Genomic DNA, 25,767 nt, shown 5'->3' with positions numbered 1-25,767 from the left:
AAAAGGAGTTCAAATTGGAAAAAGCATTATTTACATTTGTCTATATTTTCAGAAGTCCAACCTATATATATAAATGTTTGAAATAACATATACAAAAAGTTAAAATACAGTAAGTATAAAAGATGGGTCAGCGTAAACATTGAAAAAATGCTAGTAACAATTTAAAAGTCTTTCATCGAAAAGCCATGTACTTTGATATGAAACTATTAAAATCGAGTTTAAAATGTCATGTTAGTGTCAGATGATAGCTAATTGAGTGCTGATTCCAAAAATATATGGTTTTTGTACACTTTTGTTTGAAATAAGTAAGATAATTTGTTACTTCCGGTTTGAAAAATGTCTCTTCCGGTAAAATATGATAGTTTACTTGACACTGATTCCAAAAATATATGGTTCTTCTTTATAATTTTACATTGAATAAGTACAAAAAGTAGCTACTTCCGGTTCGCACAAAATATCTTTTCTGATTGGATGTTTCAAAGTCATATGGCTTGCAACCTAATTCAAGAAGTCCCTGGCTTTATCATGTATAAATATGAATAATAAAGGCAAGAGTAGTATACCGTTGTTCAAAAGTCATAAATCGATTGAGAGAAAACAAATCCGGGTTACAAACTAAAACCGAGGGAAACACATCAACTATAAGATTGAATTAAACGTAAAAAGTAAAAATCTAGCAGGTCAAATTTACCTATGACACCACATAGGCAACCGTACGGCCTTCAACAATGAAAAAAAAAAACATACTGTATGGTCGGCTGTAAAAGGCCCAATGATGAAAAATGTGAATTGAATGTTGTTTGACAGCCAATGTGAGTTTGAATGCGTTTCAGTTTTGATCGAAATAATACAAATGTCAAGATTAAGGATGAGAGGACATCATTATTTATCGCATCCGTCATTTTGAAATACGTTCTGATTGTTCGATGTTCCTGGCACTGTTTAATCGGGTTAGATATCCTTCGGTGTATCCAATCCCGAATAATAACTATATGAGATTTGATAAAAACTTTCATTTGATTTTATTGTTCACCAACATTCTTTAAACCCTCATGGTAAACATCTGTCTTATCATGATCAAAGTGTTTTTGTCGGTATTGTTGTATTTGCTTTTGCATTTCTGTTGTCTTTATGTTATTGTTTTGTTTTGTTCCTTGTATGTTTGTTACTTTTTGTTAGTTTGAATGCCCTTTTCTGACGATTATATTAAACATAGAGACAGGATTTTTGTTGATGTTTGTAAGTACAATGATGTAGTAGCTGTGGTGGATAGTGATTGATTGAAGGTTTTACGTGTAATTATTTTTAGGTTTTTACATATCGTGAAGCCATCAGTCCTAGACTACAATGAATAAAATTACACAAAATATTGGACAAATGTTAGGATAAAATTGAAAAACAAAGGAGCTCGAGGAAATCGAAAATCATGTCTTGAATAAAATCAGAAAACAACATGAACAAGAAAAACAAACGACGTATTAGCAAACGACAATTTCAAATCACTAAACAAAAGACTGAGCAACATGAACTCCAACAACAATCGATTGTAATCACAAGTGCTCCTGAAGGATAATAAGATCTAGCTACACATGTGACACCCGTTGTGCTGCTCATGGCAATAACAAATTATGAGATGGGTCCCATTTATGATGTCGCAATGGCGAAAAAGAGGACAGCATTGTGGCTACAACGCATGGAATTTATTTTGGGTCATCCTGGGACACAGATATTATATAACGACAACAAACACGATGTCGTCCGTTGATCTGCAATTCAATTTTACCACTAGGAACCCTTAGTTCCAAAGTGTACTTGTTAGAAACTACCTTTAAATAAGGACAGTTGGTAGTAAAAACGGCATTAAGAAACGTATCGACTTGGACATATATGTCTGATATGCATTCGTTGCGTTTATATTGGTAATCATCTTTTGCCGTTAAACATTGCTCTTAACCTACCCTTATTGCCAATATGTAAACACATATATATATCTATATTACTAAAGGAAAAGACCGATTTCATTGAGCCGCAACTCCTCTGAAACCATACAAAGTCGGAAATATTTGTGATATGACATATAAATGTAGTGTTTTGTACTTCCTAAATTAGTTTTTGAAACAATTTTTTTTCCACAGAAACGCCAATTTTTTAGAAATATCTGAAATCAGAGACCGTTATCGATCCGTGTCTTACACGCTTACGCGCATGCTCAGTCGGCGTACTGCCCAACAACTCGGCCAACGGCCAACTTGCACTACTCAAAGACTTTCACCAATTATTACAACTTGCATCACTTCATCAAACTTGCACCACTAAAAAAAAAAGAAATATAACAAACTCGGAGAAATGTGTTTAATCATTAGATTGTTTTCTTCTTCTTTTAGTTAATTCCTCCTTTCTCGGAGCACCCGTGTCACACAGAGACAGAACTCACACCACTCGAAAAAAAAAATATACTACAAACTCGCACCACTGAAGAAATGCTTTAAATCATCAGAGAGCTCTATATTGTCTTCTTCGTTTCTGGGTTATTTCCTCCGTTCTTGGAGCACCCGTATCACACAGAGACAGAACTTGACTCGCACCTTTCGAAAAAAAAATATATTGATGTCAGTCAATATATGAAGCAGTCTTTACTACATCTGTTTTATAAAGTATTTCAAGTTCGATGGGATAAATACCTTCAACCTAGATTCCCAATTCTGCAATCTTTAGATACCGAACATACACTATAATTTGCGTAACTTTAAGTTAAAGGATACTACCGGATTTGTCCTTCTTCTTTGGAAGCTCATAAATAAATAGTCACCAGATGAATAATTGAACATGAAGAAGAAAAAAACAAAGAGGAGCACCGTTTGTTGACATAGGAATGTTTATAGTCTCTTGAAAAACACTTTTTTAAAACTCAACACGTATAACATGTATAATGTCGACAAAGAAATTGAGCATGCTGATGATATCAGTTTTACGGAATGTTGTGCCTGAACCATATTAGTAATCCGTTCCTAAAACAGGATATTTGTATCTACGTTGTCATACATTTTTGTGTCTTCCAATCTGTCTTTAGGTTTAGAAAGGAGAATGCTAACGTAAAGGGGAAAACAGTCAAATATTTCGTTTTACTATTGCACGACTAAATGGTCTGTGATGATTTGCGCTCTAACAGTTTCTTGGTTGTTTTATTTTCCACATCTACCCTAGAGAATATATAGTTTTACAGTAACTCTCAAAAGCCCTGATTTGATTGTTGGGAAAACATTAACTGACATTGGAGAGCTGATGTTAACGAAAAGAACCACAATTATGGTTAACGAACATATATTTCATTTACTTCATAATATAGTTTAGGAAGATGGGGTATGAATGCCAAAGAGACAACTCTTCATCCAAATCACAATTTGTAAAAGTAAACCGTTATAGGTCAAAGTACGGTCTTCAACATGGAGCCTTGGCTCACACCGAACAGCAAGATATAAAGGGCCTCACAAAAATGATTAGTGTAAAACCATTCAAACCGGAAAACCAACGGTCTAATCTATATAAAAAAAAGGAGAAACGAGAAACACTTAAGCGCTAGATACCCTCGTAAACAAACAGTCTATCATCAGTAGTAAAAATCACAGTAAACGGTAACAATTTTGCTTAGCCATATGCATGATATGTGCTTCTTGAATATTGTGTCTCTTCAATGATGCTTGCGGCTAAATTATTTCAAAAACCAAAATATAACAGAAACGTCGAAAGTCTAATACAAGTGAGCTGGACACAAAATAGTGCCACACCTCGACAAGAAACCAGAGACTTGCACTAGGGAGATATATTCCTTGATTTAATTTTATTTAATGTTTAACATTTTCGTAATTGGCAGACCCAGCAATATGACGTTGTAAAAAATAAACTTATATGATTTGGTTATCCGATACCTCGAAAACTATTAATTAACTCGTCTTCGGTCGAACTTCCAAATGAAAATAGCACAACCATATCATGTTTAACGCGATTGCCTTTTCCTGCATCCGATAGTATTCATTTTTGTCGAAAAACTGTTGCAAGGAAACTTTCAGTCTTATGTAGGAAGGTAGGAAGGATTGAATGATAAAATCTACTAAACTGTTAATAAACAATGTCGTGTGCATAGTCGTTAGTGTCAAATATATGCCCAATCAATCTTGTGTTTATTCTACATTCACATTCTGCTCTACCAACATATACTAATCCCCAAAGATGTTGTTTTAAGGCTTGCAGAATCATCAGGAATAACAAGTTATTCTCAACATTGACGTGCAAATGTACTACGGGTGTCATCAGTAAGCAACAAAAATTGGGCAAATAATAGCGATCCAAAGTTCCATTTTACACATATATATGTAAATTTTCAGGCTGTTATTGAATTAAAGCGTCCGAATTACCACTCATCAATAAACATATAAAGGACAATTCTTAGATACATATCAGAAAAAAGTCAAATAACAAACATACCCAATTTCAAGGAAAACTGTATAGCTAGCGAAACCTCTCACTTGTATGTGGAAGAAATACATCTGAGTTCGTCTCGCAAAACTTCTGACACACTATTCAATTTTCGACATTAACATGATTAAAGAGAAACACACTTTTATTTATAGCAGTTCAGTGTTTATGTTGTTCCGTTGCTTTCCTCTTACAGTTGATGTGTTTCCCTTGGTTTTGGTTTGTAACCCGGATTTTTACTTCTTCGCTTAATCGATTTATGACTATTGCACAGCGGTAAACCACTGTTGACCTCATTTATGTCATGCTTTATATTAATATTCTTATTTTAATATTCATGCTTTATAATATATTTCCAACTAATATTTGGAAGTTCATGATTATCAAAACCGTTGTTTATAGTGCTTTCTTTCACGTCCCCAATGCGGTCTGTAAATAGAAGTTGAGAGAACTAAAATCTAATTATAAGTTCTTTTTTTTTTTTTTTTTGCGGGATTGGAATTTTGTTAATAAAATGAAGGAAATTACTGGATAAGTGGATAAGAGAGAAACTTGAATGAAAATCGTAAAAGGGGAGAGAGGACATTGACGGTAAACAGACGAACGGGAATTAAAATGACAATTTCAAGAAGAAAGAAAGATTAAAGAAGCTTAAATGTTGCTTTTGACCTACTTAAAACGAAAAATGGTGAATAAGAAGCTTCAAGCACGAAATCACGTGAAGTGAAAATTGCAACACCGTTGCACAAAAATTACCATTTCCATCCATTAAACAAATTAACAATGGACACCAAAGTTCATATACTTTAAAATTTCAGAGATTTTTGCTTGCATTTATTTTTGAAGCTTTTAAGAATGAACAAAATTTTGTGACTATTTCAGTAAAAACTGTAAACATATATTGCTATCATTTTTGCAATATCCATTCGTTTGAGTAGCAGGATCTGTTTACCCTTGCGGGGCACCTGAGATCACCCCATTTTTTGGTTTGGTTCGTGTTGCTCATTCTTTAGTGTTCTATGTTGTGTTTTGTGTACTGTTGTTTGTCTGTTTCTTTTTTAGCCATGGCGTTTTCTGTTTATTTTCGATTTATAAGTTTGATTGTTCATGATCAGTAATTATTTGAATTTTCCGATATTATTATGTCACCCAGTACCCGTAAGCGATAATATGCCATTGATCTATACAGTTTAAGTGCTGAAAACGTTATTTAACTAGAGGCTCTAAAGAGTCTGTGTCGCTCACCTTGGTTTATTTGCATTGTCAACAAAGAACACTCTCCAACATTGTAGACAGGAATAGAATTCATGACAAAAATCTGTTTTGTTGATCTTGTATTGCTGATAATTTAGCTTATTTAGTTTCTTTCTATCTTCTTTTGTTTTTGCTCAAAACACAAAAGAGGACAAAAAAAATCCTCATTTAAGGACAACCACTCCTATAAAGAGTGACAGTCTACTAAACTATATCGGCAAACTTTGACTTGTTAGTAGATCTTGACTTGCTGATCATTTTTGTGATTTAAAGTGTATCTTTATCTATCATAATTTTCTATCATAGATGGTAAAATGCAAAAATAAAAGTGAAAATCGCCTTTAAAGGGCAATAACTCCAAAAAGGAGTCGTCTGACCATTTCCTCCATATTGTCTTCATTGTAGATTTTGTATTATGATCATTTTTGTCTATCTGTCTATTATAATGTTAAGATATAAGGTAAAAACGCAAAAAATGGTCAAAATCATCATCAAAGGGCAATAACTCTAATAAGGAGACGATTGACGATTTCGACCATGTTGACCTATTTGTAGAACTTGTCTTGCTGATTATTTTAAAGCTTCTATGTATTTATTATAGGTTTCAAGATAGTAGGCAAACATGAAAAAAATGGTAAAATTTGTCATTTAGAGCAATAACTCCTATAAGAAGTCATCTGACAGTTTTGACATGTACGGACAATTGGTAGAGCTCCACATTTTGAACATGTTTGCTCTTGTCAGATTTTCTCTCTTTATAATGGTTTTCAAAATAATAGACAAAACTTGCATTTTACCCCATATGATCTATTTTTAGCCATGTTGGCCATGTTGGTTGACAGGCGTGGTCATCGGACACATTTGTTTAACTAGATACCCCAATGATGATTGTGGCCAAGTATAATTAAATTTGGCGAAGTAGTTTCAAAGGAACAGATTTTTGTAAAAGATTACAAACATTTACGAAATAGTTAAAAATTTACTATAAAGGGCAATAACTCCTGAAGGAGTCAATAGATAATATTGGTTATATCAAATTATTTGCAGATCTTACTTTGCTGAACATTATTGCTGTTTACAGTTTATCTCTATCTATAATAATATTCAATATAATAACCAAAAACTGCAAAATTTACTTAAAATTACCAATTCAGGGGAAGCAACCAAACAACAGGTTGTCTGATTCGTCTGAAAATTTCAGGGCAGATAGATCTAAACCTCATTAACATTTTTAAATCTTCTCAGATTTGCTCTAAATGCTTAAGTTTCGGAGATATAAGCCAAAAAATTGCATTTTACCCCCATGTTCTATCTTTAGCCATGTCGGCCATGTTTGTGCGCAGACGGGGTCATCAGACACATTTTCTAATCTAGATACCCTAATGATGATTGTGGCCAAGTTTGGTTAAATTTGTCTCTGCAGTTTTAGAGGAGAAGATTTTTGTAAAAGATTACAAAGATTTACGAAAAATTGTTAAACTTGACTATAAAGGGCAATAACTCCTTAAGTGGTCAATTGACAATTTTGGTCACGTTTGACTTATTTGTAGATCTTATCTTGCTTAACCTTATTGCTGTTTACAGATTATCTCTATCTATAATAATATTCAAGATAATAACCAAAAACTGCAAAATTTCCTTAAAATTACCGATTAAGGGGCAGCATCACAACAACGGGTTGTCTGATTTGTTTGAAAATTTCAGGGCAGATAGATCTTAACCTGATGAATATTTTTACCCTGTCAGATTTGCTCTAAATGCTTTAGTTTCAGAGATATAAGCCAAAAACTGCATTTTACCCCTATGTTCTATTTTTAATCATGTCGGTCATGTTGGTTGGCAGGCGGGGTCATCGGACACATTTTTTAAACTAGATACCCCAATGATGATTATGGCCAAGTTTGGTTAAATTTGGCCAAGTAGTTTCAGAGAAAAGGATTTTTGTAAAAGTTAACGGACGACGGACGACGGACAACGACGACGGACGCCAATTGATGAGAAAAGCTCACTTTGCCCATTGGGCCAGGTGAGCTAAAACGATTAATGTAGATCAAGCCCATGAATAGAACTACACACTTGTAAAATGAGAAAGCGGGCCAATCAATTGACCGACAATGTCGCATTACTACAACATTTAATTGTGTTTTGTCTAGAAATGGCCATGGTAATTAACAAGTTTCAATCCACCTTTGAATTTATATTAACCTGATCAGGTAACTCACATGGTGTTCTACATCAAGAACGGTAGAAAAGTAAACACACATAAAGCTTTAAGCAAGGAAAGTTTCGGCCTTCTACGAATGATGTTATGAACGGTCCTTTTTTTAGATGATACTAAAAAGAGATACTTAGTTACTTAAAAGTAATAAGTAAAAAAGAAAACAGATAAGAGAATGGAAAAAAAAACGCATGATAAGACTAACGGCAGTCAAGAAATCGCTACACAAAAATCTAACAATTGAGGAGGACCAACTCCACTATCAACCGAGGGTGACTGAATGTGCTGAAGAAGGGTCAGCAGTTCCAGTTCAACAAGTTCAACAAGTGACACCTGCCTTGGGGCTCCTGATCAATTAGATTGGTGAGTCATAACCAGTAATTTGGTATATATCATATTATAATGGATTTATTAATGTCTCTTTTCTAAACCTTATAATCACAAAATTTAAAATATGTAACCTTTGGTACATGTTAATTATCTTAAACGTGACCGAATGTGAACGTTTGAAGTTGGATAAGGTTTCCAAGGCTAGTACGATGGATAGACAAGACTTTTACAGGTGTCACAGGAGGGTGCGGAGTTTCTGGACAACTGACACCTATTGGGTTGTTACTCATTGCAAGTAGATATTCGGTGATCATCTTGATTTTACCACACTCGACGAATAAGAAAGGATTACGACAAGGAAACGTAGAAAATATTCATTATCATTCATGACTCATACGGTCCTAAACGTTCAAACAAATCCTAATGACGTCCTGAAAACGTTCGAATGTTTCCATTTAGAGGAACTTTTATTAAATTGTCTTTCAAGCAATCTCAGGAATATTGTATGAACCGCAAAATGCAATTTAATAGAAGTAATTTCAGCAAAGCCTTGTCTTAATCTTATTTATTTTTCCTATTTGGTGGCCATTTTGAAAAAAATGAAAAGTCCTATTTAACGTCGTGACTTACTAAAAACGTTGGATTGCATTTGATATGTTTTCAAATGATTTGATTTGAATATTATTTGCTTGAAATTATATATAGTTGTGAAATATGGACTTTTGAGCAGACATCTTGAAAATGATGGCCATATTATATTTTCCAGAGTGGGTCCATATCTTGAATATATATCTACAATTGTGCAACGTTTCATGCTGTTATCATTAAACCCACAATTCATATAAAAGTATTCACGAATCAGCAGGACTCTATACATATTTGAGAGATTTGTTGTTATTTTCTGAACTTACGTAATTATAGTTTCATCAAGGTACCTTTTGCTTATATACTTATTTAGATTGAATTGGGACAGTTGGTGCTAAAGAAAACTAACCCGTTAAATTTCTCCGCATGTTCATGTGTCTGTCAACGGTTTTAAATATGTGTGTCCTTTATGAAATTGGTATTCATTTTGATGGTACATTGTAGTAGATACTATACTGTCAGCTAAATCGATTCAGTTTATTAGACAACGAAGACTTTGCTGGACATTTTGTCAACGACATTTTTCTATTGAAGATCATAAATTAGTATCTATAATTATATTAATCCTTTGATTTGTTACGTATTGTTTCGTTTTGGTACTTTTGTTTCGCTTTTATATCGCAATTAATATACCCGCATTTCATTATTCTTTCCCAGATGAAACCTAGAGGATTATAATTCAAATCCAGTTTCTTCCACTACGTAACACGACCCAATCCCAATGTGAAGGGGCGTAAATGGTTTCACTCGAGCTAAAAGAGTGTCCCATTGGTAGCAAGAAAAAGACCCCTGCGAAAATCTCGTTATGAGTAAATCTGTTTCCCTTCCAAATTCTATATACATTTCTATTGGCGGTAAAAGTAATTACCATGATTACGCCTTTATCATTGTTTATGTCCCAACCATCCATTTCTCGTTCATTTTCGTTTCATATTTATTACATACCATCTAATTATTTCATGGACATTTTCTATTTTGAGTTGAATGGCGTGATATTCCAACAATTAATCGGCATCTATCATTGTATCTATATACATGTATTCATAAACGTTTAGACATTGTTTGTATTTTTTGTTTAAACAAATTAAAAGATAACAAAACAAGCACTCCAAATCCGTAAATACGTAATCCTCTCTTTAATCTTGAATTAAAGTTTTCTTCAGTTTAAAATCAATCTATTTACGAAACACTAATTTGACAAGTGAAATTAATCCTCCCATTATATCAGACAATAATCCGTCTTTTTCGTTTTCAACATTATTTCTTTGGTTTTTTCTTAACGCATTTTCTGTCATTTTTTGTTGGAATTCATCTTCAGTTTTCTTTATTTGATCTTGCAATTCTTTCTCTTTTTTCTCCAGCTCCCGGTTCAGTTTTTCACTTGCTTCTTGAAGTTGTTTCTGTAGATTTACTTTGTTTTTCTCTGATTCTTTTTTATTGGAGTTTAAGGCTTCTTCCAATCTAGTTTTCTCTTTCTTTTCCTGTTCAAGTTTTTTCTTGTATTTATCTTGTACTTCATTTCTTATCGTTTGTTTTTCTTCTTCCTTTTGCTTTTCTAATGCTTCCTTTTCAATAAGCATCCTTCTCTTTAGGCCAGATTCTGCTTCTTTGTATAGTTCATTTGTATAACAGTATCCCCCATTTTCACTGCACATCGCCTCTATCATTTCAAAAAAGTCATCAACTTGCTCCGTTTTCGAATGTCCAAAAGGATCATTGTAAAACGCAATGAATCTATTTCTGCACTGACTCAGTATAGTTTTTAGTTCATTCGGAACAGTTTCAACGTATTGATCAATCGATTGATTATGTCTGATAAGTTCATCCTTCTTAGTGAAAAGAACAATCATATGGCGAAACACACCTTCACCAAAATGATTAATAAAGTGTTTGACTGTATCTTCTTCTTCCTGCGTAAATCGACCGACACTTACGACAAGGACCATTGCATGAGGTCCGGGTGACGTCATAACGATACATTTGACTATCTCCTTAGTAACAGCTTCATTCGTCGTTTTCGTATCGAATAAACCCGGGGTATCAACTATAACTACGTTTTTCCCTTTCCGTTCAGATTCTCCGCGTTTACAATTTCCAGTCACTGAAGTACCGGAATTTTTGGATAGAAAATAATTCCGACCTAAAAGACTATTTCCTGTTGCACTTTTCCCAGCTCCTGTTCGTCCAAGAAGTACTATTCGAATTTCTTTATCTTCTGCACTGGCTTGTAAGTCTACAAAAGAATGAAATGCAAGTTATGATTTATTTAATCAAAGTGTATTACACGTTTATAATCTTTAAAAGTTAAATATCCTATTTTAGGAAAGGCTTCTTTTTTGTTATTTTTGGAAAATCTTGAACTAATATAAGCCAGGTGTTACCGTCCGAAAGAGTCCGTATACATAGCTAATTTACACTGATTTTTGCAGAAGTGAAACTACAGTTATATTATTTTGATTATTGTTTATTCGTATTACTAAAGCCATCATTTTTTTTTTTACATTTCACAACGTACATGAAGTATGAAATTACAAACAATCAGTATTATCATGATGGATAAACTTCTTTTTAGCTCTCTGCACATATTTCAGTATTGAGAACATGTGTTGGAATTTAATCTTTCATAATGTGAAGTCAAAAGCCAAAAATATTAAGACTTTTTTTTTTCTATCAAAATCTGATGACTCTTTAGTGTATATATGACAACTATTAAGTGTTCATGATCAATAGAGACTAGGTAAACTTAAATTGTACATTCCTCGAATATGTGTTGGATTTAGATCTTCAACTTGTTTTTTCATTACTTCTTCCGTTAGTTTTTCTGAAAAAAAATTAAGTTACTCCAATAACAATACATCAAAACAAAACATTTATTATGCATTTCGTTAGTCTGTTTTTAGTTCTAACTACGCACATGTTTTGAATAAGATTATCTTTGATGTTTTAATATGAAGTTTTATCAATGTGTCCTATTGTTTTCTCTGTTTCTGTGGGTTTTTCCCCTTTTGTTTTGAACCACTAATATATGAATAAAAGTAACTAGCTGTTAATATACGCTGCTAAAATTTTTCCACCTTCTGTCGAATAAATAAAAACAAATCGAAGTATAAAAATAATGTCAGCTTTTGTTTACTATCAGCTAATCCAATTTTATTGGTTTGACACTATCTAGTAATTCACAGTTTGCATGTTAAACAACAAAAGAATATTCCAGGTTATTCAATCAACCCTGACGTACATATGTATTAAGTTGTTCTTAACAGTCCTAGTGATTGGATAAACCGTATACAAAATTCAGACACTATGTGGACCTTTTGTCTGTATTGTTTAGGTAAATATGTTGCAAGTTTGCTGTCTGCTCATGTTTACCCAAATTATCATCTATTACCAAAAAGCAATTTCTCTGTAGCCGTTTAAAATCAGAGCATGTGATCTTAAGAAATATGTTTAATATTTTCTGAAAATGTATTTTGTATTACTTAAACATTGGAAATACTAACTTATTTTTTCATCTTGTTCCTCAGTTTTCTGAAAGAAAATATTGAATAAGAACATTTTACTTGAAGCTTTAATTCATATTTGACTATATCAAAAAAGAAAGTGAACTCTGGCGCTTTATAATAGTAATTTCTTTTTTGTCTCTACCGCCTTATAAATACATGCTAATTATTGGAAATAAAGTCGTCACGTCATAGAGGATTTTATAATAAAAAAAAAACATTCCAATAATAAAACGATATAAAATATGCAGAGAGATATCATTTAAGTATCATTCTTTAAAATTTGATTATATTATGTCGAGCGGTTTAGAAGAAAATAAGAATGAAATTAATGACATCATGATGTACTAAAAGACAGACCACATGTGTGTACTACATTTTTCATTCAATGCCACTTTGATCTGCCGATTATGGCAATAGCCAATTCCCTTTTTTATACACAAGTAAGTAATACGTGTGTTATAGTCCTTGTAGACAGAAAGTAAACGGATTGACGTGTCCAGAACATATATAACTGAAACTGTTTGAAGTGTATTGGTTATGCCATGGTCACATATATTTTTTTCTTCAAATTTTACATACACTTTCTAAATTTCTTATCCTTTCCCATGTTTCCTGTAAATCGTTTTCTAAATATTTTAATTCTGTCTGCACTTTGATGTTCTGATTGTAATTTTCAGTCGAACAATTCTGTACATATTCACTGAGAACACGTGTCTGTCTGCGTATTTCACACACTTCCTCTAAGCCAAGCGGTGTTCCACTCAGAAATATCAAACCTGACAAAAAAAGAAAGGCTGTAGAATAACTGTTGCGGTAACATACTGATAACTTAAGAGGTTTGTTATGTGTTGAAGCACGGCATGTTTTGTGTTGCAACTTTCTGTGATTTTGTCATTGAAATTTATGTTGTGTTCTCAAAGATATGGATGACAACAATGTGTTGTGTGTTGTACATGATATTTTGGACAGTTTGGTATTCATTTTGTGTTATCTGCAATGACAGTCATGGCAAATATTTTTTGTGACATCTGTACTTTTGGTCACTATCAATATATTTTGTGTCATCTGGAATTTAGGTCAAGATAATAGAGTGTGTCTTCCGGAATTTTGGTCATTACAATATATTTTGTGACATCTGAAATTTGGTGGCTAAGTTGTATTTGATGTGATCTGTAATTTTGGTGAATGCAATAGATTTTGTGGCAGCTGTGTTTAAAACAGTACAATAGATTATGTGTCATTTGTGACTTTAGTCATTTCAATATAGTTTGTGTCATTTTTAATTATGCTAGCTACAACATTGTTTGTGTCATCTGTGATCTTGCTCACTAAAATATTTATGTGTCTGAAATTTATATAATTAGATTGCAATGTGTATTCGATTTTGTTGAGAAAACTTAATGGTTTGCCGATTCTTTTTTGGGTCACAGCAATATTTATGACTGTTGTCTATGTTTGGGTCACAACCATATATTTTATGCCATCCACATATATTTTGTCATTTGTTTGTTTGATCACATAATTATGTTTTACGTTGTCTGTGATTTGGGTCCAAACAATACATTATGTATCGTTAATATCTTATATTATGACTGCTATTTTGATCAAAATATAGTGTTTTTAACAATAATGGTTGCATTTGAAGCGCATAACTGGATTTACCTTCGTCAAGAACGCTTAAACCAAAACACTGTTAACCGGGACTGCTCTAATCCGCTATATGACCGAAAAAGACGTAAACAGAATTAGCAAATCAATCTGAGGTCAATTTGCCCCAGGGAATTGGATTCGTGGTATCTAGATAATTTCTTAATTTATGAATGAGGAACTTTCTATCAGAATATGTTGTAAAGCATGTCAGTATCAAAGCACTAATCAACACAGAGCTTCTGTCCAATTTCATAAAAGTATATACGTTTTGACAAAAGTTATAATGACTGAAATTTTAACCTTATTCTGGATCTTAATGTTTAATGCAAGCAAATTAGGTCAATTTATCAGTGAAATACGAACAAAAATAAAATAAGTGACACCACTAACGCCAACGACGAAATTTAGTATGGCTATTTTTCGCTTTCGCGACAAAATGTTGTAGGCTGCGACAAAAAGTTCATTGAACATACAATACATTTGTGTCATTGTGTACCATTTGTTTCCCATGTGTTTAGTTGACTCAATATTCTCTTTTCTTCTTCGTTACTCAAATCAAGGTCCTTAACAAGTTGGCTCATTAACTTGAATGAATCTGTATATTTTCTTCTAGTCCATTCTCTAAAGTCACAATGTGCCCAGGGATTACGTATGTCTACTCGCATCTGAACAATTGAAAACATGTGAACTAGTTTAACAATTCCATAAATGAAGAAATCAAAATGTCTGTATTTGAAAATTAAAAGGAAAAAGTACTTCTTAGGAAGCAATTGACGGTTGTCGTTGGTATGTGTCATATTTGTTATTTGTAAATTGTTTTGTTATACATTAAGTCGTTAGTTTTCTGGTTTGAAATGATTCACATCTTTCATGTCAGGCCTTTTATAGCCGACTATAAGTTATGGGTTTACCTCATTGTTGAAGGCCGTACGGAGGTCTATAATTGCTTTCTTACATTTCATTTTAACTCTGCAAATAGTTGTCCAATTGGCAATCATACCACATGGCCTCATTTTTATACTAAAACCAAATATATTTCCAAATCTTATCAATTAGAAAAAGTATTTGTTTTTGCTAAATTACATATCGCATTGCTTTTAAGGACACAATATTTATATACTATGGGTTATGTGGCTATGCTGGTTGAAGATACATGTAGTATCAAAAGTACACGAACAGTCATGCAATTACTCGTCTATAAAACTATTTCGAAAATTGTTACCTTGTCAGTACCCGTCGTCTGTACACCCGAAGAGAAGGAATTGATGTTGATAACCATCAACTGATACAGAAGCTAGCTCGCATTGCTAGTTCATTACTTTAAATTGAAAATTGTCCTTTATATTTTTTAAATGTATACCTTTTTAGCATCAGTCCGTACAGTTGTTGAAAATGTACTGATGTTGATGACCATTCCAAGCAGAGCAGATGTGTCACATGACTCATCAATTCCAGAGTAATGAACCATATGAGGCTGTAGGAACAACTTTGACAGATCCACATGGCTTGTTACTTTATAATCATATTTCTGGTAATCATTAACCCATTTGTGTCTGATCATTTTTTTCGCTACATTCATGTTGTTGTTGATTGATTTGTAAATAAGAAAATGTTCGTTTGTTGCTGGGTATTTTTTCATATATCCATTATACCCCTGTGTATCGACAGAGTCGCTTGATACCAGTGAGTCATACAATTTACTAATTATAGGATTAACAAAGTTTCTTAGAAGTGGAGAAATAACGGAGTGAAGACAGATCCCTACAATCAGCCATCTTTTCTTTTCGTCATTCAAATATCCAGGTGGACCTAGAATTTAATCAACATAAGAGAGGTGGAGCTCACACAATCGACAAAATGTAAGTGAATACAATTATATACTATATCATCTATCCTTCCATTTCCGTTAACAACAATCGTCCTTTTTCTGGTTATAATTTCTCTGTTTTTGAAGAAAACAATTATTTGTTTAGAAAGGAAAAAAAAAACTATTGAGGAGTAGACTAATCGTATGTCTTTTCAAAGGAAAGCAAACTAGTGCGAACAAACAAATTGATTCTATTGTTACCAATCCTACACTAACAGATTTATACTTTCTTACAAAATTATTTTTTTTTAATTCCTTTATTTTTTAAAAAAAGTGTTTCATTATAAACATATTTTCTTTAAAATCAATCGCCTTGATGGTTTCCAGGTAGCGCGCTAGCTTTGAGTGAGCATGGTGGGTTGTTGGTTACTTGAAAATATGTATTTGCACTCTCTGCTTAGCTCATGGAATTGGGTTTAACATGAGCAACACGACGGGATGTGGATCAGATTCTGCTTGCCCTTCCAGTGCACCTGAGGTCACCATTGGTTTTCAAACTGGATTTGTGTTACTCCGTCTTTAGTTTTTTCTATGTTGTGTTTTGTGTACTGTTGTATGTCTTGTCGTCTTTTCCCTTTTTTTTTGCCATGGCATTGTCAGTTTGATTTCGACCGATAAGATTGAATATCTCTTTTGAATCTTTTGCCTCTCCTTTGACATATATTGTCCTTATATGCATGTATTATTAATCACTCGACGATAAACACAAATCCATTATCATCATCCCTTAAAATTTATATGTTAAAATGTGTTTACCTGTTCATCATCCTTCCCTTGCTAAAGTTTAGAAATAACAGAATGACACAAAATATTAAGTCCGCCCGTGTATGATAAAAACACAAGATGTATACAGCACTCAGTTGACATAAGAACAATGAGTCAACAATGACAATCAAAATATGAAACTCACTTTTTAGCACATATCAAAATCCCTGTGTGTGGTTTTTTTTTTCTCTCAATAAAAACGTTTGAAAGTCAGGGGAACTTCTTGTACAAGTATCATATTATTTATAAAAACAAGTGCATAATTTCGGAGGTACAGTTATCTCCCTTAGATAGACTTTTCTCCACTTAAATAACTCAGAAAATGTTTTTTTTTCTCTTCAACAACTTTACTTAATAGCATTGTTCTAATAGAGTGTTTAAAAATCTGCCATTACAATTCATAAAAATACCATTCCATGCACAATGAAAACATATTTTTTTATGTTTTTTTTTTCTTCAAAATATTGCCTATTTACAATCCTCCAGAAGAAATTTTTAAGGTTTTGCACAATTACGTATCATCTGTGTTTCGATTGTTATAATCTTCTTAAAATAAACGTTTAAATAACTTGTTTAAAAGTGATGCGAAAACAATGAAAGAATTATTCTAGGGTTGTTTTGCCTTCCAAAAACATTCATATTATAGGATTGGTAAAACAAATGCTAGTAACAATATTTAGTAACTTGTATGGAGAGATTATTAAAATATTGATCACAAAATCTAAATGGAACGGATTTACTTAAACTTGTAGGTTATTATAACATATATCTTCAAATATGTTAACAACAATTGTATAACTGTATCCTTGACTGATTTAAAGTCAGGCTTATCCAAAAGTGTTTTGTATTCAGCTATATGTTAAACATGTTAAAGCTATACACACTTTTGCTACCATACATTTTGGACTAAGTAAACCAACTCAATAGTCTCGGAGTTGCTTCTTTGCCTAGTGTCTTGGGATCGTGGTTATGATGCCCAGCTAGATCAAACCCAACAATTGAAATTGTTATTTTCTGTTTTTCTCTTATACATGCGGCACTGTGGATTAAACAGCTAAGACTGATCAGAATGTGTTAAACAATTGTACAAGTCCTTCTATACATTTTCTTGTTTACTGGCACTTTAAAACTCCTGCTCTTTGTGTCGTTCTGTTATAAAACATACTCATATAAGATAAACTCTTTCTCATGCAGAAATGCATGCAATATTTGCAATGCAAATTAATTATCATAATGTAAATAGGTTTGCATGTTTTACAATAAGAGTACACGTGTTATTCACAACCTATTGAGTACCTGTAATCCTTGGCACTTTATTCTGATCGTCTTGTCCCTGTAAACCAGGTGTAATTATCCGTTTTAATGGACTAGCTGCAGCTTGTGCGTTCATTCTGTAATGTTTAATATATCATACTCTTCTTTTCGTTTAAACATTTATCTTTGGAAGAGATATTCCTGTCCTTCACAATATTAAACAAGAACTGCAAATATAATAATACAAAAGCTATAATTCCAATCCCAAAAACTATCAAATTACACATATTTGTTATACATATTGTCGCTGGGCTTCCAAGTCCAAAAACTGCTTTTTCCTTTTTCACGAAACCTATTTGACGGGAGGAAATCTCTGATATTCCAAAATATCATACATTAAAACCAACTAATAGTTACCAGTACCAGTACCAGGCTTATAATTTTATACGCCAGACGCGCGTTTCGTCTACATAAGACTCATCAGTGACAGACATTTTTTAATCCCCGAATGCATTTAATATGTACACATGTAACTATTTAGCGTATTTGAATGATAGAGATCTTTTCAATAAATACAAAAAAAGCTATGATCGATATACTTTTATGGATTCATTTTGGATATACTTTGCCTTTTTTCGGAGTATGACCAACATGACACCTCTATAGCCTCGCTTGCCCTTATTAGACCTTGGGAATGATTTTAAAATATAATAATATGTTAATATAAAAATAAGAAGATGTGGTATGATTGCCAATGAGAACTCTCCACAAGAGACCAAATGACACAGAAATTAACAACTATAGGTCACCGTACGGCCTTCAACAATGAGCAAAACCAATACCGCGAATAGGCCCCGAAATGACAAATGTTAAACTATTCAAACGAGAAAAACTGATTTAAGTACAAAATAAACGAAAAACAAATATGATATACAGCAACAAACGACAACCACTGAATTACAGGCTCCTGACTTGGGACAGGCACATAAAGAATGCCTACTCAGGAAAAGCTTAATTTCCCTTATATTATTCTCATGTAAAATGTTGCTGGTTCGACCCAACGAAATGAAAATCTTTAGAAAAAGACATCCTATCATATTTATTCACAGTTTTAAAACATTTCGAATTGTAGTTTTGAGGTCTGAAATAGTCTAACACGTTTAACAACCCTTTCAACCAGTCCGAAAAGTCTAAGGCATGTTGTTTCTTAACTAAGTCATAGGAAAAAAAGTGTAAACTGAAATTGTAATTCCTCTTGTAAGGGTTTTATGTCAAATGTCACTCGTTGTTCGCCTGTTTGACATCCTAAATACATATTTCAGCATATTTCTATTTGAGGTTTCTGTTCGTGCTTCAAGTGCACAAATACATGCTTAGATACCAATTCTTTGTGGAATCAATACACTAAATACTTCTAAGTCGACCATAGAAAAATTGCGACAACTACGTGGCTGGTGGGATTAAATGCCCACAGCGCTTCGGGGGCAATTGATAGCAACTGTCATGCCATTTAGACCACACACGGAGCCTCGGGTACAATTTTATTCCAGATACCGGCATTGCATACATATTAAAAATTATAAAATTGAGAATGGAAATGGGGAATGTGTCAAAGAGACAACAACCTGACCAAAGAGCATAAAACAGCCCAAGGCCACCAATGGGTCTTCAACACAGCGAGAAAATCCCGCACCCGGAGGAAGGGCTTCAGCTGGCCCTTAAACAAAAATGTGTACTAGTTCAGTGAAAATGGACGTCATACTAAACTCCGAAACATATAAATGAACTAAAATTAAACAACATACAAGACTAACAAAAACCAGAGCCTCCTGACATACGCATGTTTTTCTGTGGACAATATATACATATATAAGAATCATGTACATTTGTTTTTGTAAAATTCACACGCAGTAGTTTCGTAGGAAAACAGGATGATGCTCAACAGTTTAATTACTACCTTCAATTTACCAGTTATGGAATTAGATTTCCCCTTGGAATTTGTCATTTTAGGCAATAAATTATATCGTATGTCGTTCTCCGCTCGGTACCCTCTATATTCGTCGTAAACTTAGAGCTACATGTAGACCAAGAGCAGAAAGAATAGAATGTAAAAAGTGAACTTGCGATTATCGTTCGGGATTTCGGGTATATGTTGAACACGCTATTAGCCGCTTCAAAACTTTCAAACTCAAAATCAACCAGACCAGACTGTGAAGCTTTATACGGGTTTAGTAGACATCGATTGGTTGTTGTTTGTTGTTTGTTGTTCGTCCAGTGACAAATATTTCATGCATTTTTCAGGAAGAGGTTAAGTAGTTGAGTGTCAGATTGGAAATTATGCTCGAAGAACAGTAATTAATTTTTAAAAAATCAAACTGGCTTATTATGTAATTTTATTTCAAATCTAGAAGTGCAAACTTGAATAACGATCAACCCCCTCCCCCGCACACAGTTACACATTTCCCGGCCTATAAACATAACCAATGATATCAGAAAATAATCATTCTAAATTAATATAATTTTAAATGAACGAAAGAAGTGTGTAAATACCTGGTTAACATCACGCAAATTGAATTTTACCTGTTGTAATCGGTAACCAATGTTTTTACACAGTCCCCACATTTAAAGTCTAATTTGTCAACCTCAGCGTCGAGTATATACTTTTTCGTAACACGTCTATTGATTTTATATAATTAGTTCAATAAATATACTTGTTTAACTTTTTGTCAATATGCAACTTAATGTTAACATTATAAGACCCTGAACATTAAATAATAGATGTAGCGTGTGAAACACTTATTCTCCGCAAAAACGTTCATCCTGATCTTTGACCAATATACATTCTATTAATGACAATTGATTTTGTAATTTCTGAAAGTTATCTTTTAAATTAACATGTTTGGTGAAGGGAAGTCTTCAGGTGAACGCACACTGAAGCAAAAATAGCGTATAACGAGCACCTTGGGGGACACATTTTCACCGTAATTATTCATTTTAAAATATGTATTCCATTTAATATTGTATAATATGTAAATGCTTGCATTTTTCACGAAAAGGAACACATATGAAACAGAAATGAACTTACATCAAATAGCCTACTCGCTGTGCATCTGTATTTTTTCCATATATTTGTCTCCTGTCCGAATAGAAGCGCATGCAAATCTCTTCAAATGAACAAATGGATATCCCTGGAGGGGAAAAGATTAAATTGCCCATGAAAAGATTTTACGCTTTATTTTAGTCACTACGCACATGAGCGTAGAAAAATGGAAGGCGCGAAAAAGAAAGAATTTACAATTGAAGTTTGATTAAGGGTTATTTGGAAACACAAGAAGCTTCTCTTATTCATTGAGCAGATGGATACCAAGCATTTGGGTCATTTTCAAGTAAAATTTGATGACAGCTGTCCATTTGATTAAGATGAGCGGTTCATGGTATTTTTCAAGAGGTATTTTGAAAGAGATATACACATGTTGTGTAAATTTTGTCTTCTTCCCTTTTGTTCTCTCAACGAGAGGCGAAGTATACCAAAGGCACATTCAAACTCGAAATAAAACTGATAACGCCATGACCAAAAAAAAAAAAAAAAGACAAACAGACAAACAACAGTATACAAAACAACATGGAAAACTAAAGACTGAGTTATACGAACCCCACCAAAAACAAGGGGTGATCTCAGGTGCTCCGGAAAGATAAACAAATCCTGCTCAACATGTGGCACCCTCAGTGTTGTTCATATAGTACAAATATGTCTAATTCGGTAGGTCGCATTTGGGGAAAGTGGAAGAGATTGTTATTACGACAATGGAACATATCCGTCGTCATCTGTGAAACAGACTTTCCATAACGGTCAACTCGTAATGGCGTCCATACAATTTACGAAGGAATGATTTCAACTTCGCTACTTGGAACTCATGGTTAAAAAGTTTCCTTGTGAGCAGCTACCCTCTATCAAAGAAACATCGTATCAACTGGAAGATACTCTGTATGCAGGCGCTGCTGGGATGTTGCTAAATAGAAATGGAAAGTTCACAATTGGGATGCTGAACTCATCTCTTTTGTCCTAAAGTATTATTTTAACCGACCCATCATTTTCGATTTCTAGATGTAAGTCAAGATATGAAGCAGATTTAACTGTATCTGTTGTATCCTTTATCTCAAGTTCGATGGGGTAGATGCGTTCAACAAGGTCACCACATTTTGAATCATTTAGTAAGAGATCATCTATATAGAGAAAAGTGATATAGGGATACTTTAACTTTTTCCCTTCTTTATAAGAAGTCAGCCTTGTTTGAATAAAGGAATAAATCGGCAAAAAGGGGAGCACAGGTTGTTCCCATGGAAATGATTGTTTTTATTGGAAAAACACGTCCTCCACACTTAACAATTATGTTGTCAATCAAGAAAATTAAGCATCTCGATAACAATTGGAAACAAAACATGACCAAATCTTCGAATTTGTCTTTTAGTTCGGAATGGGCAATAATTGTGTAAAGTGTAGACAAGTCAAATGTGTTAATACTATTGCTAATACTAATAAAGCTGTCTGTTTTCCGTCTAGTGCAAAACAATTCATGAATATTAGGGACAAAACCAAATTAACAAATAATCAAAACAGTTGGTTCTGCAAAGTGGTTAGACTGACACGAAAAGTTACAAATGTAGACTGCCACATGTTGGATAGGGCAGATGTGTTAGCTGCAGCAGACCTACAATGTATGGCTGATCAAATTATAATACTTTAGAAGAAGTTTAAGATTAAAATGAACTTAGTCTATATGAAGTGTGCCAAACCCTCTCTGGTTTTGGGTGACTGAATGTTTTGTTATATATTTTCACAACGAAGAACAAGGTCAAATGCATCAAAATCAAAGTTTTTTTTAACTCCGTTTCTGTACAAATGACGAAAGATCAGCATAGATCACAGATTACTGATTTATAACTCCAGTCGGGCGTTTTGTCTACGCGGGACTTAAAAGTAAAGCACTTTTTCAAACTTAACTAGAAAATATAATCAATGACAACGGTGACATGCATACACACATGATATGACATTTAACAGAAATTAAAATTATTTTGTAACTGCAACATTTTTCTAGCAAAATGGAAAAAATTGTGTTTAATATTCTCAAATATTTTAGCAAACAAATGCAAGATAAAGTTTTAAAATATTATGTTTAAAGAGTCCTTGAACATGGTTTCTATGTAATTAATAGATAAAACATATAACATTTTGACCGTGAGATATTCAACGATCAGATCATTTGAGCGAGTAGTAGACCTAAACCATTAATTTAAATTGACCTGCTAAAGATTAAAAAGAAATATGATCATTGTTTGCCAAACACATTATTGTTTGTCAAGTTTAAATGTAATAAAGGCCTACATTTTTTTCAACTTGTTTCGTTTGTATAGAAAAACATTAAACATTCATGTATAATGTATGCTCTTTGTCGTACAAAAAATTAAATTGTTGAACGTATACGGAAACTTTTGAGTGACTTAAAAAACAATGAAGCAGGAAGAAAACGTGATTTAGTTTGATCTTGATTAAAATATGTTGTACAGACTGTAGCAGTTTTCAAATAAAGGATTAACTTAGTAACAAGATGACAGTTTAAATTACTAATTTTGCCTTTATATTTGTTAATGGATACTTGTTCAAATATGATTGAAAAAATGCTGAAACATCTTAAGATTTCGATTGTTCATGCAATATCAATATGTTATATTGTAGACGATCCAAAACGAGCACAGCAAATAATGACACACATTAAAAATTTGTGTGGCAACTGCTTTTTTAGCAATTTAATGCATTATTATAGAATGCAAATATTTATAGATAGCAATGATGCAATAATTATTAATTATATGAAATTTTAGTGTTTCCATGAGAAGGTTTTATCTCAATAAAAGAACATTCGAGGTTATTTATAGTATCTAGTGCATACACATTTAATGCAACAGAGCGCTTTGCAAGGTAAATCAAAAACAACAAAAGAGGTAGATAAATGTTCCAACTTGCATGGCCAACATGACAAGCGCCAAGTGTGATCATGAATCTGCTTACTTTTCAAAAGCGTAAGAGGTCAATCCCAATTTTTGTTCGGTTCGTGTTGATCATTTTTGAGATTAATATGTTGTGTTTAAGTACACTGTTCTTTGTGTGTAGTCATTTTCGTTTTTATATCAAGTCATTTTCAGTTCTTTTCGGTTTATGACTTTGGCTATTCCTTCGATGCCTTACGCTTCTTTTAAAATAAATTTTGATTATTAGATATGTAAAGGATAACTTACTGGACAAAAAGTAAAATAACAAAAATACTCCGAGGAAAATTCAAAACGGAAAGTCCCTAATCAAATGGCAAAATCAAAAGCTCAAACACATCAAACGAATGCCTAACAACTGTCGTATTCCTTACATGGTTCAGGCATTTTCTTGTGTAGACAATGGTGAATTAAACCTGGTTTTATTGCTAGATAAACCTGTCACTTGTATGGCAGTCGTCTAAAATTCCGTTATATTGACATCGATATGTGAACAAAACAAACAGACATAATATGTAAAATGTCAAAACTAGGGGTACTGCAGTCAGCATTGTGTTATAATCTTAATCACTATAAAAACAAACAAATAAGTCAACAAAGAAAGACAAAAAGGCATATATCATGTATAGACAAAGCACATTAGCAAAAACGAAAGACCAGAATACCAAAATTTACCATAGCACAATAACACAATGACAGGATGTATAAGTACCGAGCCACGTCCAATGGATATTACCAAAAAATAGCCTAAAAAGTAAAAGTACTAATATACATAGACAAATAAAAGAATAATATAACACGTTATTAAGATGATGAACAACGTCAGTACCTATAATCTATACTTCAAGACCGTCGTGCATTATTAGTGAAGTTGATACGGAATATTTATCAACAAGGTATCTTCCGATAAACGTTTCTTAGTAAAAGAATGAGACGTTCTTTGACAAAACTTTTGTTAATCAACTTTCTGCTCAGACACCGGTCACGTTTTACAAAGTCTGAGTAGCAGCTGCAAGCTCTTGAATACAGATTTAGCTAAGGAATATATATCCAATATGCAGGTGCAGTTGGTATATTGCTACTACGGTGGGGGAAATTGATAATTACAAAATTACAATCGTTTCGTTTGTCATAGATTCTGGTACTGAGATGACCGCTGTTGTCAAATTCGAGGTATAAGTCTAAAAATGTGACAGAGGAAGCCGTGTCTGTTTTTTTTTTTTTTTTTAATTTCTAGATCTAGATGATATATTAATGGAAACCAATCAAAAAAGTTCTTGCTTTTCGACAAATGTCTGAAGGAATTCCGACTCATATGAACATAAAAAGAGGTCGGCAAGGAGAGGCGGACAGTTCGTTCCCATAGGATTGCAAAGGTCATTAGCTAGCTTGTAATGAATGATAAATCATATTTCATCCTATAGTGTTCGAAAAACAAAATCAAGTTTATTGAGTTTGCTAATCTTCAAATTATCCATACATGATCGTGTTTAAAATATTATTAGAGTATATACACAAGAGATTCAAAATATGCACGTTGAATGTAGAAATTAAGGTTGTTTTCTGCTAGAATAACTTACCGATGTCCATAAAATTTCTCCTCCTCAGAATTGAATTTCTCAAGATATTGTTAAAAAACCTAATCTTCCTGATGACACTTTTAAATGTAAAACGTCTACAAAGGTCTTATCTTATCATAAGCATTGACACACTTCAGTAAATCTTAATAGCTCAATATTTAAATAAGTTGGTACAATGTA

The 25,767-nt window shown here is 33.0% G+C and overlaps 1 protein-coding gene across 2 annotated transcripts; it reads right to left on the bottom strand.

The window, feature by feature from the left end:
* Positions 1-9,966: 9,966 nt before the first annotated feature.
* On the bottom strand, positions 9,967-25,728 carry LOC127718967 (reticulocyte-binding protein homolog 2a-like). 2 transcript variants are annotated; one of them, XM_052225038.1, is made up of 8 exons: positions 25,588-25,728; positions 18,002-18,186; positions 15,434-15,882; positions 14,570-14,738; positions 13,003-13,199; positions 12,421-12,448; positions 11,681-11,741; positions 9,967-11,155 (listed from the first exon to the last, which is right to left on the bottom strand). In XM_052225038.1, the coding sequence occupies exons 2-8, from the start codon at positions 18,093-18,095 to the stop codon at positions 10,096-10,098; spliced, it is 2,058 nt and encodes a 685-aa protein (XP_052080998.1). In that variant the 5' UTR covers positions 18,096-18,186; positions 25,588-25,728; the 3' UTR covers positions 9,967-10,095. The 2 variants fall into 2 exon arrangements, with proteins under 2 accessions (XP_052080998.1, XP_052081000.1); XM_052225040.1 differs by lacking the exons at positions 18,002-18,186; positions 25,588-25,728 and adding an exon at positions 17,590-17,930.
* Between the last annotated feature and the right edge of the window lie 39 nt (positions 25,729-25,767).

Source organism: Mytilus californianus, unplaced genomic scaffold (assembly GCF_021869535.1).
Source record: "Mytilus californianus isolate M0D057914Y unplaced genomic scaffold, xbMytCali1.0.p SCAF_10, whole genome shotgun sequence".
NCBI classification, from domain to species: Eukaryota; Metazoa; Mollusca; class Bivalvia; order Mytilida; family Mytilidae; genus Mytilus; species Mytilus californianus.
Note: the sequence above shows the minus strand (reverse complement) of the source record. Positions and strands in the feature narration are given on the sequence as shown.

Bases quoted from the DNA above. Each gene is read 5' to 3' on its own strand.
- LOC127718967 (XM_052225038.1), bottom strand. From the start codon at position 18,095: ATGAACGCACAAGCTGCAGCTAGTCCATTAAAACGGATAATTACACCT. The intron at 13,200-14,569 runs GTACACAATGAC...TTTTTTTGTCAG, and splicing joins AAACACATGGGAAACAAATG to GTTTGATATTTCTGAGTGGA. The intron at 12,449-13,002 runs GTATGTAAAATT...ATTTTCTTTCAG, and splicing joins GGATAAGAAATTTAGAAAGT to AAAACTGAGGAACAAGATGA.